The sequence below is a fragment of the Mirounga angustirostris genome, unplaced genomic scaffold (assembly GCF_029215605.1).
Source record: "Mirounga angustirostris isolate CCGP_5_RB_7025 unplaced genomic scaffold, mMirAng1.0.hap1 SCAF_17, whole genome shotgun sequence".
NCBI classification, from domain to species: domain Eukaryota; kingdom Metazoa; phylum Chordata; class Mammalia; order Carnivora; family Phocidae; genus Mirounga; species Mirounga angustirostris.
In genome coordinates, this window is record NW_026991725.1 from 38382970 (window position 1) to 38398597 (window position 15628).

At 45.5% G+C, this 15628-nt stretch overlaps 1 protein-coding gene across 1 annotated transcript; it reads right to left on the reverse strand.

Moving 5' to 3' along the window:
• Window positions 1-296: 296 nt before the first annotated feature.
• Window positions 297-13086, reverse strand: LOC123841649 (protein CD300H-like). Its single transcript, XM_064582307.1, has 2 exons — window positions 12970-13086; window positions 297-785 (listed from the first exon to the last, which is right to left on the reverse strand). Exons 1-2 carry the CDS (start codon window positions 13007-13009, stop codon window positions 424-426), a joined length of 402 nt encoding a protein of 133 aa, XP_064438377.1. The 5' UTR covers window positions 13010-13086; the 3' UTR covers window positions 297-423.
• Between the last annotated feature and the right edge of the window lie 2542 nt (window positions 13087-15628).

The following is a 15628-nucleotide window of genomic DNA, read 5'->3' on the forward strand; positions in this document are numbered from 1 at the left end:
AGGAAGTTTGACAACAGGGACACACAACCCTGTGAGCACAGGAGGGTGGCACAAACTCCCTGGTCCTGATAGAGATGCACAGCCCCGAGCTCTCCATGTGGACACCAGCCTCAGAGTCCTTGAGTCCCATAGCTCTTGTCAGGCCCTGGGCTAGTGGCAGGGGCCTTGGATGTCACACTCCCACCTTCCCTCACTCTCATGGGCTCTCACACACGCATGCACACACATGCTCTTTCACACTCAGGCACACTCCCACCCACCCACCCTTCCCACACACTCACACCCACATAGCCCACTTGGTCCCGAGTCTCTGAGGCCCAAATACCAGGCCTGGCTCTTTTCTCCTGAGTTGAGATTTGCTCAGACGCTCTGCAAGGATTAGCTCACATCTCTTCTTCCGTGGCAGCAAAGAAAAGCAGGGTCTTACCTGGGGGAAACAAACACTTGAACCTGGAAAAAAAGGTCAGGCAGGAAACCATGGAGTCCTTCTTCATGCAGCATTGTTACAATCCCACACCTGTATTTTCCTGCATCATCTGCAGTGAGGTTCTCCAAGGTCACTGTGAAGGTGAGGTCTCCAGAATGGTCCACGATGGACACGCGGCCACTCCTCATCTTTTCCTCAGACCCTCTGGCGGCCACAATCTGGTTCCAAAGTGGCAAGCATGGTTGTCGGCACCAGTATTTGGTAAATGTCTTGTATTTCTCCTCGTACCGACACTGCACTCTCAAGGATGCCCCCACGATTCCCATCACAGTGCTGGGGCCACTCAGAGACAAAGAGCCTGAAAGACACCATCAGTATTTTCTTCATCTGAAGAGCCTAGGCTAGAGGGGCCTTGGGGTTCAGGTCCCCTGGAAGCCCAGACGTCACCCTGAGGCTGGAGGGGGGAGGAGCAGGAACCAGGGAGGTATGGGCTGTTGGCAGCTACAAGGGGGGAGACCTGAGGAGATGCCTGGTATGTGATTCTGGGACTCAAGAGGCCATGCCCAGCCTGTGTGTGCTCAGCCAACAGGGGAGAATGTGGGGGGAGAAGATTTTGGGTGGCCCCAGACAGGTTCTGGATCCTTAGACGTGTCAGTCCTGAGAGGAAACAGCTGTGCCCATCAATCACCAAGAACTGAATGACGCCACTGAGTATACTCTGAATAAATGGATGGATGGATGCATGGATGGCTGGACCGATAGACAGATGGAATAGGAAACAGGAAACAAGAATGGGAACCAAGGAAGTCCAGATGAAGCACAGTATTGAGAGCTAGAAGGAAGCCTTCAGCTTCTGGCTACATCCCCTTCCCAAATGATCATCTGTAGGCCCCAAGCTTATAACCCCTGCTTGGATAGGTGGAACCTCCTGCTCATAGGTCTGGGTCACACAAGAGATGGGCATTGGCCAGGGGGTATAAAGGGGCCATCAACAGAAGAAGAAGAAGGTAGCAGGAGGGGAAGAATGAAGGGGGGGAAATCGGAGGGGGAGACGAACCATGAGAGACGATGGACTCTGAAAAACAAACAGGGTTCTAGAGGGGAGGGGGGTGGGAGGATGGGTTAGCCTGGTGGTGGGTATTGAGGAGGGCACATTCTGCATGGAGCACTGGGTGTTATGCACAAACAATGAATCATGGAACACTACATCTAAAACTAATGATGTAATGTATGGGGATTAACATAAGAATAAAAAAAGGGGGGGCCATCAGGAAGGGGTTCATTTTGGCTATGATTTAAGGACAACCACACCTCGATTTCCCTCCCGGGATAGAATCCTGTGGCAACACTTGCCATCACCTAACATCTTTAGGGACTCCCTGCTCCATGCTGCTCCCTCCTCCACCCCTTGGCAGCCACCCACCAACCTTGGCATGCCCTGGGCCTCATCTCTAGCTCTTCTGCCACCTCCAAAGTTTTGACATTGTCCTCCCTCCCCCAGTCACCCTGGAGGCTCCAGTTTTAAATAATCAGGATGTAGCCCCCTAAACTCTGTGCTTCCTGTCTAGAGAGCCATGCCGGCCCCAGACACCTGAGGGGTCCTCATTACTCCAAGGCATGGTTGTTGTCTGACCTGCTCTTAACAAGGAAGGGTGGGTAAGGGGATACTGAGAAACAATTTGGGCTAAATACCAAACTTCTGAAAAAGAATTGTGCATGTCCTCTACCTACCTATCATCCATCTGTCTGTCCGTTTATCCATCTGTCCACCCATCCATCCATTCTTCCCTCCCTCCATCCACTTATCCAGGCAATATATTGTCATCCATAGAATGTGAGGCTTTCCTATTTTTTATACTAAAATTAGAAGAAAAATTATATTTTTTGCTTCTTCGTTTTCAGTCCCTTGCATTTTCTCACTGCATGTCCCAGCAAGCAAGCTCGAGTGGCGCACTGACCAATATTCTCCATCACAAGGCTATGTGCCTCTCCCACCAATAATCTGCGGAGCAGTGGCTCTCAACCAGGGGTGATAGTGCCCCCCTCAGGAGACATTTGGCAATGTCTGAAGACATTTTTGGTTGTTACCGCTTGAGGGGTGGGGAGTTGCTACTGGAATCCAGTGGGTAGAGGCAAGGGATGCTGCTAAACCTCCTACAGGGCACAAGACAGCCCTATGACACAGAATGATCCAGCCCCATTGTCAAAAGTGGGGAGGCTGAGGAACTGTGCTCAAGTGGGCAAAATGTCCCAGCCTGAGGCCCTCCAGACACAGGCTTGGGGCTGGGGGAGTGGGAGCAGCAACGGTGAATCTTCTCTGTGCAGTTGCTGCCGACGGGGGCTCCGGCTGTAGGGGGTGCCTCAGTGGGGGTGAGTGGACCCTTCAGAGCAGGGTTCCCACTTTGCCTCCTCTTTCAGTTGCTTAAGCTCCAGCCTTGAAGATGTGGGGCTGCTTCCTCAGGGTTGGATGAGAAAACATTTTCAGGGATGGTCTGTTACACCCAGCCCCTGAGCCTGAGCCCGCACGGTGTCCCCCCACCCCACCCTCTACCCCTACAGCAAGCTTCCTGCCCACCAGGGCCTGGAAAAGAAACTCCTGACTCCCAAGTGCACCGTAGGACATTCAGCAAAACCTCTGGCCCCTCTCCACTAAATACCAATAGCACCCTTCTCCCAGTGGCAAGAGGCCAAAATTGCCAACAGGCATTGCCTAACGTCTCCTGAGCAAACTCATCCTTGCTGGGAGCCAGTTTTGGAAGAAGAGGGTTTATTCAAGAGAACCTGGGATAGAAATTCCCAGGCAAGAAGGCTGAGCTGTGGGCTCCTGTCCTTGGAATGTCCTCTGTCCTGATGAGCGTGCCGTATTTTGCAGCTCTTCCTTTGTGGCGTCTCTTCCCTACCTGTCAATCTGAAGGGTGAGGGTGCTCTCCCCTATGTCTCAGCTGCCTCTCAGGTGCTGCTCGGTCCTCTCCCGCCCCGGGTTCTTTCTAGGATCCCACAGATGGTGCTTGCTCTATACCCATTAAGCCTCTGACGCTTCCTACAGCTCTGACTTGTAAAGATACTGCTTTTAGTAATCTTAAAAAAATAAATATAAAATAAAAGAGACCTCGGGTTCTCTGCCTATGAGTGTTAAGGGCAAGTAATTGGTGATACAGACAGATATATCTCCTTTAGAAGCAGGAAGCTGGCTTAGCTTGAGGTCTCTTCTGACCCTTGTGTGTATGCCCCCCCAGCTGGGCTTGTGGTGACTTGCCCACAGCATCTCTGTTGCTGGATGGTCACAGACTAGAACCCAGACTCATGTGTTTTCCCTTTGTCTGGCGTCAGTCTTCTTACCGGTCAACCAGCTCCTATGCATTTTCAGACTCAGGCTTACAGACCAATTGAATCATAACTCTCATTAATTACAGAAAGTCTCTAAATATCATTGAGATAAAAAGTAGGAAAAGAGGGGGGGGCGGAGCAAGATGGCGGAGGAGTAGGAGACCTGGATTTCGTCTCCTCTCAGGAATTCAGCTGGATAGGGATCAAACCATTCTGAACACCTACAAACCCAACAGGAGATCAAAGAAAAGAAGAGCAACAACTTTCTGAACAGAAAAGCGACCACTTTCTGGAAGGTAGGACGTGCGGAGAAGTGAATCCGAGGCGATATTCGGGAGGATAGACGGCGGGGGAGGGGCCTCCGTCGGCCGCTTCTGGCAAGTGATAGAGCCGCGGAGCACAAAATCGGAACTTTTAAAAGTCTGCTCCGCTGAGGGACGTCACTCCGGTGGCTAAGCGGGGGGTGGAACCCTCCGGGACAGTGTGGTCTCAGGACCTTTGGGGTCACAGAAAGACCGGGGGTGCCTGAGTGTGGCAGAGCTCCCAGGTAACGGAGCCGGGAAGCCGGCTGCAGAGGCGGAGCCCAGGCGCGGGCTCTCAGCTCGGGGTGGCCATAAACCGGGATCCGCGGCACCGTCGGGCCCCTGCTCCTCCAGCAGGGACCCAACAAGCGGCAGATCCGGGGAGACTCACCTTCCTCCCCCGGGAGGAGCCGCGCGGGAGTGCACCGCAGGGATCTGCTGGGTTTGGAGACTCCAGACCGGGTCGGGTGCCAGAGATAGAAACGCGCGGTCACAGGCCGGTTGAGCATGGAGTGCAGCCGGAGACCGGGGAGACGGGAGTGACTGACGGCTTTTCTCTGGGGGCTCACTGAGGAGCGGGCCCGAGTTCTCGGCTCCTCCGGGGCGGAGATTGGGAGGCCGCCATTTTCACGCTCCGCCTCCAAAGCTGTACGGAAAGCTCGCAGGGAACAAAAGCCCCGGAGAGCAAACCCGAGCAGATTACTTAGCCGGGAGGGGGCAAGGGCGGGGCAATTCCGCCTCCGGCAGAGACATTTGGAAACCACGGCAACAGGCCCCTCCCCAGAAGATCAGCGAGAACAGCCGGCCAAGACCAAGTTTACCGATCAATGAGAGCGGCAGAACTCCAGCGCTAGGGGACCACTGCACATAGAACTCATGGCTTTTTTACCATGATTCCTTAGTCTTTTAAAGTTAATTTTTTTTTAACTGTCTTTTTGTCTTTTTATTTCTTTTTGAATTTTTCTTTTTCCCTTTTTCAAACAACATCTTATCAATCCCTTTTTTTAAAAAAAAACATTTTTATTTTTCATTTTTAGAGTCATATTCTATCCCTTCATAGTAGTTACCCATATTTTTGGCTTATATATATAAGTTGTTCTCTCTTTAAAATTTTGAGATAGTTTCTTCTAACAGATTAAAATATACCCTAAATCTCTAGTATATGGTGTTTTCTATTCCCCTGCCTGATCACATCCTCTCCCTTTTTTTTTCTTTTTCTTTTTTCTTTTTTTAAATCTTCTTCTTTCTTTTTCAAACAACTTCTTATCAATTCCTTTTATAAAATTTTTTATAATTTCCATTTTTACAGTCATTTTCTATCCCTTCATCATATCAACCCTTATTTTTGTACATATATCTTTTTCTTTCTTTAAAATTTTGGGAGACACTTTCTTCTAAAAGACCAAAACACACCCCAAATCTAGTGTGTGGCACTGATCTATATACCATATAGATCATATTTGATCACATTCTGGTTTTTCTTTTGTTGTTGTTGTTTTGTTTTGTTTGTTTTTGTTTTTATCTTTATCTTTTTCTTTTTTTTTCTTTTTCTTTTTTCTCTCTTTCCCCTTCTTATCCCACTGCTTCAGGTCTTTTCTGATTTGTTTAGAGTATATTTTCTGGGGACGTGGTTACTCTGCTAGCATTTTGTTCTCTCATTAATCTATTCTCCTCTGCACAAAATGACGAGACGGAAAAAATCACCTCAACAAAAAGAACAAGAGGCAGTACCGACTGCCAGGGACCTACTCAATACGGACATTAGTACGATGTCAGATCTAGAGTTCAGAATCATCACTTTAAAGATACTAGCTGGGCTTGAAAAAAATATGGAAGTTATTAGAGAAACTCTTTCTGGAGAAGTAAAAGAGCTAAAATCCAACCAAGTAGAAATCAAAAAGGCTATTAATGAGGTGCAATCAAAATTGGGGGCGCTAACTGCTAGAATAAATGAGGCAGAAGAGAGAATCAGTAATATAGAAGATGAAATGCTGGAAAATAAAGAAGCTGAGAAAAAGAGAGATAAACAACTACTGGATCATGAGGGCAGAATTCGAGAGATAAGCGATACCATAAGACGAAACAACATTAGAATAATTGGGATCCCAGAAGAAGAAGAAAGAGAGAGAGGGGCAGAAGGTATAATGGAGCAAATTATAGCAGAGAACTTCCCTAATTTGGGGAAAGAAACAGGCATGAAAATCCAGGAAGCACAGAGAACCCCTCTCAAAATCAATAAAAATAGGTCAACTCCCCGACATCTAATAGTAAAACTTACGAGTCTCAGAGACAAAGAGAAAATCCTGAAAGCAGCTCGGGAGAAGAGATATGTAACCTACAATGGTAGAAACATTAGATTGGCAACAGACCTATCCACAGAGACCTGGCAGGCCAGAAAGGACTGGCAGGATATATTCAGAGCACTAAATGAGAAAAATATGCAGCCAAGAATACTCTATCCAGCTAGGCTGTCATTGAAAATTGAAGGAGAGATAAAAAGCTTCCAGGACAAACAAAAACTAAAGGAATTTGCAAACACAAAACCAGCCCTACAGGAAATCTTGAAAGGGGTCCTCTAAGCAAAGAGAGACCCTAAAAGCAACATAGACCAGAAAGGAACACAGACAATATACGGTAACAGTCACCTTACAGGCAATACAATGGCACTAAATTCCTATCTTTCAATAGTTACCTTGAATGTAAATGGGCTAAATGCCCCAATCAAAAGACACAGGCTAACAGACTGGATTAAAAAACAAGATCCATCGATATGCTGTCTGCAAGAGACTCATTTTAGAGCCAAAGACACCCCCAGATTGAAAGTGAGGGGGTGGAAAACCATTTACCATGCTAATGGACACCAAAAGAAAGCTGGGGTGGCAATCCTTATATCAGACAAATTAGATTTTAAACCAAAGACTGTAATAAGAGATGAGGAAGGACACTATATCATACTTAAAGGATCTATCCAACAAGAAGATCTAACAATTGTAAATATCTATGCCCCTAACATGGGAGCAGCCAATTATATAAGGCAATTAATAACAAAAGCAAAGAAACACATCGACAACAATACAATAATAGTGGGGGACTTTAACATCCCCCTCACTGAAATGGACAGATCATCTAAGCAAAAGATCAACAAGGAAATAAAGACTTTAAATGACACACTGGACCAAATGGACTTCACAGACATATTCAGAACATTCCACCCCAAAGCAACGGAATACACATTCTTCTCTAGTGCCCATGGAACATTCTCCAGAATCGATCACATCCTAGGTCATAAATCAGGTCTCAACCGGTACCAAAAGATTGGGATCATTCCCTGCCTATTTTCAGACCACAATGCTTTGAAACTAGAACTCAATCCCAAGAGGAAAGTCGGAAAGAACTCAAATACATGGAGGCTAAAGAGCATCCTACTGAAGAATGAATGGGTCAACCAGGAAATTAAAGAAGAATTAAAAAAATACATGGAAACCAATGAAAATGAAAACACAACTGTTCAAAATCTTTGGGATGCAGCAAAGGCAGTCCTAAGAGGAAAGTATATAGCAATACAAGCCTTTCTCAAGAAACAAGAAAGGTCTCAAGTACACAACCTAACCCTACACCTAAAGGAGCTGGAGAAAGAACAGCAAATAAAGCCTAAACCCAGCAGGAGAAGAGAAATCATAAAGATCAGAGCAGAAATCAATGAAATAGAAACTAAAAGAACAGTAGAACAGATCAACGAAACTAGGAGCTGGTTCTTTGAAAGAATTAACAAGATTGATAAACCCCTGGCCAGACTGATCAAAAAGAGAAGAGAAATGACCCAAATCAACAAAATCATGAATGAAAGAGGAGAGATCACAACCAACACCAAAGAAATACAAACAATTATAAGAACATATTATGAGCAACTCTATGCCAGCAAATTAGATAACCTGGAAGAGATGGATGCATTCCTAGAGATGTATCAACTACCAAAACTGAACCAGGATGAAATAGAAAACCTGAACAGACCTATAACCACTAAGGAAATTGAAGCAGTCATCAAAAATCTCCCAAAAAACAAAAGCCCAGGGCCAGATGGCTTCCCAGGGGAATTCTACCAAACATTTCAAGAAGAATTAATACCTATTCTTCTGAAACTGTTCCAAAAAATCGAAACGGAAGGAAAACTTCCAAACTCATTTTATGAGGCCAGCATTACCTTGATCCCCAAACCAGACAAAGACCCCATCAAAAAGGAGAATTACAGACCAATATCCCTGATGAACATGGATGCAAAAATTCTCACCAAAATACTAGCCAATAGGATCCAACAGTACATTAAAAGGATTATTCACCATGACCAAGTGGGATTTATCCCTGGGCTGCAAGGTTGGTTCAACATCCGCAAATCAATCAATGTGATACAGTACATTAACAAAGGAAAGAACAAGAATCATATGATCCTCTCAATAGATGCAGAAAAAGCTTTTGACAAAGTACAGCATCCTTTCTTGATCAAAACTCTTCAGAGTATAGGGATAGAGGGTACATACCTCAATATCATAAAAGCCATCTATGAAAAACCTACAGCAAATATTATTCTCAATGGGGAAAAACTGAGAGCTTTCCCCCTAAGGTCAGGAACGCAGCAGGGATGTCCACTATCACCACTGCTATTCAACATAGTATTGGAAGTCCTAGCCACAGCAATCAGACAACAAAAAGAAATCAAAGGCATCCAAATTGGCAAAGAAGAAGTCAAACTCTCACTCTTTGCAGATGATATGATACTTTATGTGGAAAACCCAAAAGACTCCACCCCAAAACTGCTAGAACTCATACAGGAATTCAGTAAAGTGGCAGGATATAAAATCAATGCACAGAAGTCAGTGGCATTCCTATACACCAACAACAAGACAGAAGAAAGAGAAATTAAGGAGTCGATCCCATTTACAATTGCACCCAAAACCATAAGATACCTAGGAATAAATCTAACCAAAGAGACAAAGGATCTTTACTCAGAAAACTATAAAATACTCATGAAAGAAATTGAGGAAGACACAAAGAAATGGAAAAACGTTCCATGCTCATGGATTGGAAGAACAAATATTGTGAAGATGTCAATGCTACCTAGAGCAATCTACACATTCAATGCAATCCCCATCAAAATACCATCCACTTTTTTCAAAGAAATGGAACAAATAATCCTAAAATTTGTATGGAACCAGAAAAGACCCCGCATAGCCAGAGGAATATTGAAAAAGAAAAGCAAAGCCGGTGGCATCACAATTCCGGACTTCAAGCTCTATTACAAAGCTGTCATCATCAAGACAGCATGGTACTGGCACAAAAACAGACACATAGATCAATGGAACAGAATAGAGAGCCCAGAAATGGACCCTCAACTCTATGGTCAACTAATCTTCGACAAAGCAGGAAAGAATGTCCAATGGAACAAAGACAGTCTCTTCAACAAATGGTGTTGGGAAAATTGGATAGACACATGCAGAAGAATGAAACTGGACCACTTCCTTACACCACACACAAAAATAGACTCCAAATGGCTGAAAGACCTCAATGTGAGACAGGAGTCCATCAAAATCCTAAAGGAGAACACAGGCAACAACCTCTTTGACCTCAGCCGAAGCAACTTCTTCCTAGAAACATCGCCAAAGGCAAGGGAAGCAAGGGCAAAAATGAACTATTGGGACTTCATCAAGATAAAAAGCTTTTGCAAAGCAAAGGAAACAGTTAAGAAAACCAAAAGACAACCGACAGAATGGGAGAAGATATTTGCAAATGACATATCAGATAAAGGGCTAGTATCCAAAATCTATAAAGAACTCATCAAACTCAACACCCAAAGAACAAAGAATCCAATTAAGAAATGGGCAGAAGACATGAACAGACATTTTTCCAATGAAGACATCCAAATGGCCAACAGACACATGAAAAAGTGCTCAATATCGCTCGGCATCAGGGAAATCCAAATCAAAACCTCAATGAGGTATCACCTCACACCAGTCAGAATGGCTAAAATTAACAAGTCAGGAAACGACAGATGTTGGCGGGGATGCGGAGAAAGGGGAACCCTCCTACACTGTTGGTGGGAATGCAAACTGGTGCAGCCACTCTGGAAAACTGTATGGAGGTTCCTCAAAAAGTTGAAAATAGAGCTACCATATGATCCAGCAATTGCACTACTGGGTATTTACCCCAAAGATACAAAAGTAGGGATCCGAAGGGGTACGTGCACCCCGATGTTTATAGCAGCAATGTCCACTATAGCCAAACTGTGGAAAGAGCCAAGATGTCCATCGACAGATGAATGGATAAAGAAGATGTGGTATATATATACAATGGAATATTATGCAGCCATCAAAAGGAATGAGATATTGCCATTTGCAACAACGTGGATGGAACTGGAGGGTATTATGTTGAGTGAAATAAGTCAAACAGAGAAAGACATGTATCATATGATCTCACTGATATGAGGAATTCTTAATCGCAGGAAACAAACTGAGTGTTGTTGGAGTGGGGGGTGGGGTGGGAGGGATGGGGTGACTGGGTGATAGACACTGGGGAGTGTATGTGCTCTGGTAAGCGCTGTGAATTGTGCAAGACTGTTGAATCTCAGATCTGTACCTCTGAAACAAATAATGCAATATATGTTAAGAAAAAAAAAAAGAAGAAGAAGAAGAAGAATGTAGCAGGAGGGGAAGAATGAAGCGGGGGAAATCGGAGGGGTAGACGAACCATGAGAGAAGATGGACTCTGAAAAACAAACAGGGTTCTAGAGGGGAGGGGGGTGGGAGGATGGGTTAGCCTGGTGGTGGGTATTTAGGAGGGCACATTCTGCATGGAGCACTGGGTGTTGTGCACAAACAATGAATCATGGAACACTTCATCTAAAACTAATGTTGTAATGTAAGGGGATTAACATAAGAATAAAAAAATTAAAAAAAAAATTGTAAAGGTTTACTGATCTTCAGTAAAATTGGAAAAATGAAAAAAAAAAAAAAAAAAAAAGTAGGAAAAGAGAAGCTTGCATTGCTGGAGGCTACCTTCAAGAATGAGACTTCTTCCCTGAACTCTTCACCGTCCCAATGCCAGAGTGATAAACCAAAAGGATCCTCATCAGTATGACCTACTTGAGAGTCAGTATAATTTTATATTTCAATCTGGCTGATCCCAACCCTAAAGGGTTGTGGGGCTGTCTTTTTATGCCCGAGAAGCCCAGTGTCACTATGCAGGATACATGTGCTTGATACGGGCCATCTCAGATTTATCTTAGTAAATGTAACAAATTACTTTTTAGATCCTCAAATTTATAATAAAATTACTTTACCTATCCTGATCACCAAAATTTGGTGTTTTAAATATGCTTTATTTTTTAAGTTTATTTTTTTAATTTAATCACTTCACTAAAGCATTGTTATTTAAACATTGGTCAAGGTTTAAAAGTCTAAGATGTGTTTGTTCAATCAGCTTTATCATGCAGAGTATCTTTATGTTCTGAATTTTAGTGTCTTATTTTGGGAGTGATATATATATTTTTTATTCTTATGTTAATCCCCATACATTACATCATTAGTTTTAGATGTAGTGTTCCATGATTCATTGTTTGTGCATAACACCCAGTGCTCCATGCAGAATGTGCCCTCCTCAATACCCACCACCAAGCTAACCCATCCTCCCACCCCCCTCCCCTCTAGAACCCTCAGTTTGTTTTTCAAAGTCCCTCGTCTCTCATGGTTCGTCTACCCCTCCGATTTCCCCCCCTTCATTCTTCCCCTCCTGCTATCTTCTTTTTTTTTTTCTTAACATATATTGCATTATTTGTTTCAGAGGTTCAGATCTGAGATTCAATAGTCTTGCACAATTCACAGTGCTTACCATACCCTCCCCAGTGTCTATCACCCAGTCACCCCATCCCTCCCGGGAGTGATATTTTTAAGGGTTTTGGTAAACCTTGATTAATATAGCTAGAGGTGGGTGGAAATGGAATTAATGTAATTAAGATGTTTTTCCTGCTTGGGCTCTGAAGGTTGGCTCTGACATTGGATCACTTTGTATTCTAATTGCTACATTTGGGTTCAGGGTCAGAGCAAACTGGTGAGTTGTGTTGATTTTTTTCCCCCATTTGTAATAAAATATTTTCCTTCCAGAGTTCAAACATAAAAAAGAGAGAAACTGTGTTTATGGGAACTCTCAGAACCCACCATTGTTGATGGGAACTCTCAGAGTAGGACTGACCACAAGTCCCCAGCAGTATCACCTTCAGGGGTCTCATAGTGCAGGGGCCTCAGGGCCAGGCCAGACCTATCAGAGGCACAGGGATCCCAGCGGGGGGGGGGGCATGGGTCAGCGCATGGGATACATAAATGCCTATTCACAAGGAGGCTTATGTAGTAAGTGACAAATGTATTATTTTTTTTAAAAAGGTGATGACCTTGGAAAGAAGTATTATAAGAACATCAATGACCTTGGAAATAAAAATATTTTGCTTTGAACCTTGGCTGCCTTTTATGAACTGATCTAGAGTAAATAATTTGCATCTCTCCGCGTCTTGGTCTCTTGTTTCGAGGATTGTGATAAGAATTGGATTAGATTATAGGGAAAGCCGGGTAATGCAGTGATTAATCCAGTTAGTATTGGTTTTCTGCTCCCCTCCGCTGGGCTGGTGCATAAGACAGTATTCCTGTTTTTCAAAATGGTCGCAATAATGATGCAAGTGGCCAATTTCTTTAGCGCTCAGTACGTGCTCTCCTGTGGGAACCGTCTTACCATTAATAACTCCTCCTCTTTGCCTGGGCAAGGTTTCTCTGTGCTCACCTCCTCCCCTCTTTGCTTGTATCCTCCTCTCCTCCCTTCCCCATCACCAGCCTTACCCCACACCATTGTCACCCTGACTTGCCCAGGCCCACTCACCTGGGACACAGAGGAGCAGCAGAGCTAATGGCAGCCACATGGTCTTGTCCCACTGAGGTGTCTCCAGCTGCAGCTGAAACCTCCTCACCCAGGGTTGGCTCACCCCATCTCCCTCTGGTGTCTCTCCAACTGCGGCTGAAACCTCCTCCCCCAGGGCCAGCTTACCCCGTCTCCCTCTTCTGCTTTTCTTGGCATTTCTATTTCCTTTTTCAGGCTCTTGGTTCTTTTCTCAGAGCTGCTCAGAAAATGAGGGAAGTGAGGGGCTCAGAGCATCGTGTGGTCAGCTGATGGCTTGCTGAAGTTCATCCTCAGAAATACATTTGAATGGACAGTTCTTGTTTATGTTCCCTCTGAGGATGATGCCCTTACCGTAACTTCACCCGCAGCCGACACACGCTTGTGCCATTCAACGAGGCTATCACACTGACTTCCATCTAGATTTTCTGAGCAAGCCCCCGCCCCTCCCCTGCCCCCCATCTATGAATAGCAAATGTCCTGTGACTGGTGTGCCTGGCATGAGCAGTCCTGCAAAGAAAAGGCATGACCAAGCTTTCTCTGGACAAAACCCTCTGTTTGCAGGACCCAGTGCAAAATGAAAATGCCTTTGTCCCAGAATTACCAATAATATCAAGATAGCAACAGCGGAGCATTAAATCAAGCCCTTCTGAGTGGGGGGTTGGTGCACCCGCAAAAGTGCATACCCCCCATGGGCTGGCTCCTGTCTCTGTCTCTTCCTGGAGCAGGGTGTGAGGCTAGGTCCCCTCTCGGGGTGTGCTCTGCTCTTCTCAGCCCCCAGTCCTCAGTCTGGCCCCACCAGGTCCCAGAGTCCTTGAATGGGTTCCTGTCTTGGTCATGTGCTCTTGACCAGGGCCCAGCACTCTGGCACCAAGCCATCCTCAAGCCTCACCTTTAATCTGTGTGGTTAAATGAGCCCCAAGATTCTCATGGCTACAAAAGTTTCAGTATATTGAATGGTAACTCAGGTGCACTTGGCCAGGAATGTGCCCAATGACATGAAACAGCCAGGGGGAACTTATAAAGGCAGGTGCAAATTTGGGGTGTCTTATCCAGGAGCCCAGATTCACGTACGCAGAAAAGTCTAAAATTCTGGGATCCCATTGTCAAACATTCTTAGCTGGATGTTTCAGTAAGTAACTTGCCTGCTTGTTTTTTGCTGTGCTGGTAGACCTCATATATTCTGATGTTTTGTGTGTGCGTGCATGGGGGGGGGGGGGGTGTGCGCACGCACCTTCCGCTTTCGTGGTGGGAGGTCATTTCCTGCACAACGCATTCAACAATGACACAGAACTGACAGAGCTAGGGAGGAGGAAGTTTGCTAGAAGCAGAAGGATTTTTTCAATTCATTAGCTTCCATTTACTTGGGCTCCGTTGCTCCCTCGTTAACCCTTAGGGTTTGGGTACATGAAAAGGTACAAAGATTCATATTTATCTTTTGTACCCTTTTCTCGTTAGTCCTTGTGACATTGCCTGAGAATTATTATTTTCTTTTCAACATGACCTTAAAGGAAAATCATTCCCCCTCAAATGTGATTCCCCCTTGCCATGTACGCTAACACATTCACAGGTCTGACATCTCTGGGGGTGGGGGGTGTTATTTTGTCCACAGATACTCACGGGTGGGTACCTGTTCCATGGATCCAGGCCTGTCCTCCCTGAGTGCTAGGGAAATGCTGGGAAGGAGTGGGAAGCTGGGATTCCTGCTTTCTCACATTCCCAACATGGTAGAGAGGCTGGGATATTAACATGAAGCCCACTCCCCCATCAAGAATCATCCAAAGACAACCAATGAGCTCTTTCATCAAAGGGCAAACACACTGCCCCAGTTTCTCCCCATCAGAAACCAGGGTGAAGGTGCATTCCCTCCCTGGGTCCTGACTCCCATATCTCCCTCTACCAGCTTCTTTCCAGCTTCAGACTTACTTCTTTCCCTTCTCCAGGACCCTATTCCTTGGAACCTGGCCCCGCTAGGCAATTTGTTCCATCATGCCTCTGAATGAGGCAAGGCACTCGACTCATGCCTCACAACCAGCTTCTGTCCTGCTGGTGACTGTTTGGAGACGAGTTGTTCTGTTGAGTGGGAAGTGGAGGGTGCAGGACTTTTAGGAGACCAAGGAGCACGGGAAGAGGCCTGTGGGGTGGAGAGATGGGACAGCAGCCCCACAGGGATTGGAATTGGGAAAAGAGTATAGTGGCTTGAAGGATATTTTGAGGAAGGGCAAAGCAGCATGCCCTCTCTCCAGAAAACTACCTGTGAAATCCACATGACCCATCATGCTCAAAGAAGGTGGAAGGCCAGAGCAAGGCTGGTCTGCAGGGGATCCTGGCCTTGCTTGTGGAGGAGAGGATGAGGCCGAGGGTGAGGGGTCCAGACTTTTGGATACTGAGAGGGACCACCAGGGGGACACATGTAAGCAATTGCCCATCATCCATCTAGACCCCGTGTCCAGTATACAGGTTGTATGAGAGAGAACACCTCATATGTGCTACCACATGGGGTCAGAGCTGGGAGAGACCCTTCCCCAGAGAACCCTGAAGGTAAGTAGCCAGGTGGACAGGGGTGGGGGATCTTCCTCCGCTTCAAAGAGGTAATATTAGATCGGAGATGGAAATTTGGGCAGAACTGACACAAGGTAGGACA

Excerpts from the sequence above, each read along its gene's own strand:
- LOC123841649 (XM_064582307.1), bottom strand. The coding sequence starts at position 13,009 with ATGTGGCTGCCATTAGCTCTGCTGCTCCTCTGTGTCCCAG. Across the intron at positions 786-12,969 it reads GCTGCTCCTCTGTGTCCCAG|GCTCTTTGTCTCTGAGTGGC; the intron begins GTGAGTGGGCCT and ends GGTGTCTTTCAG.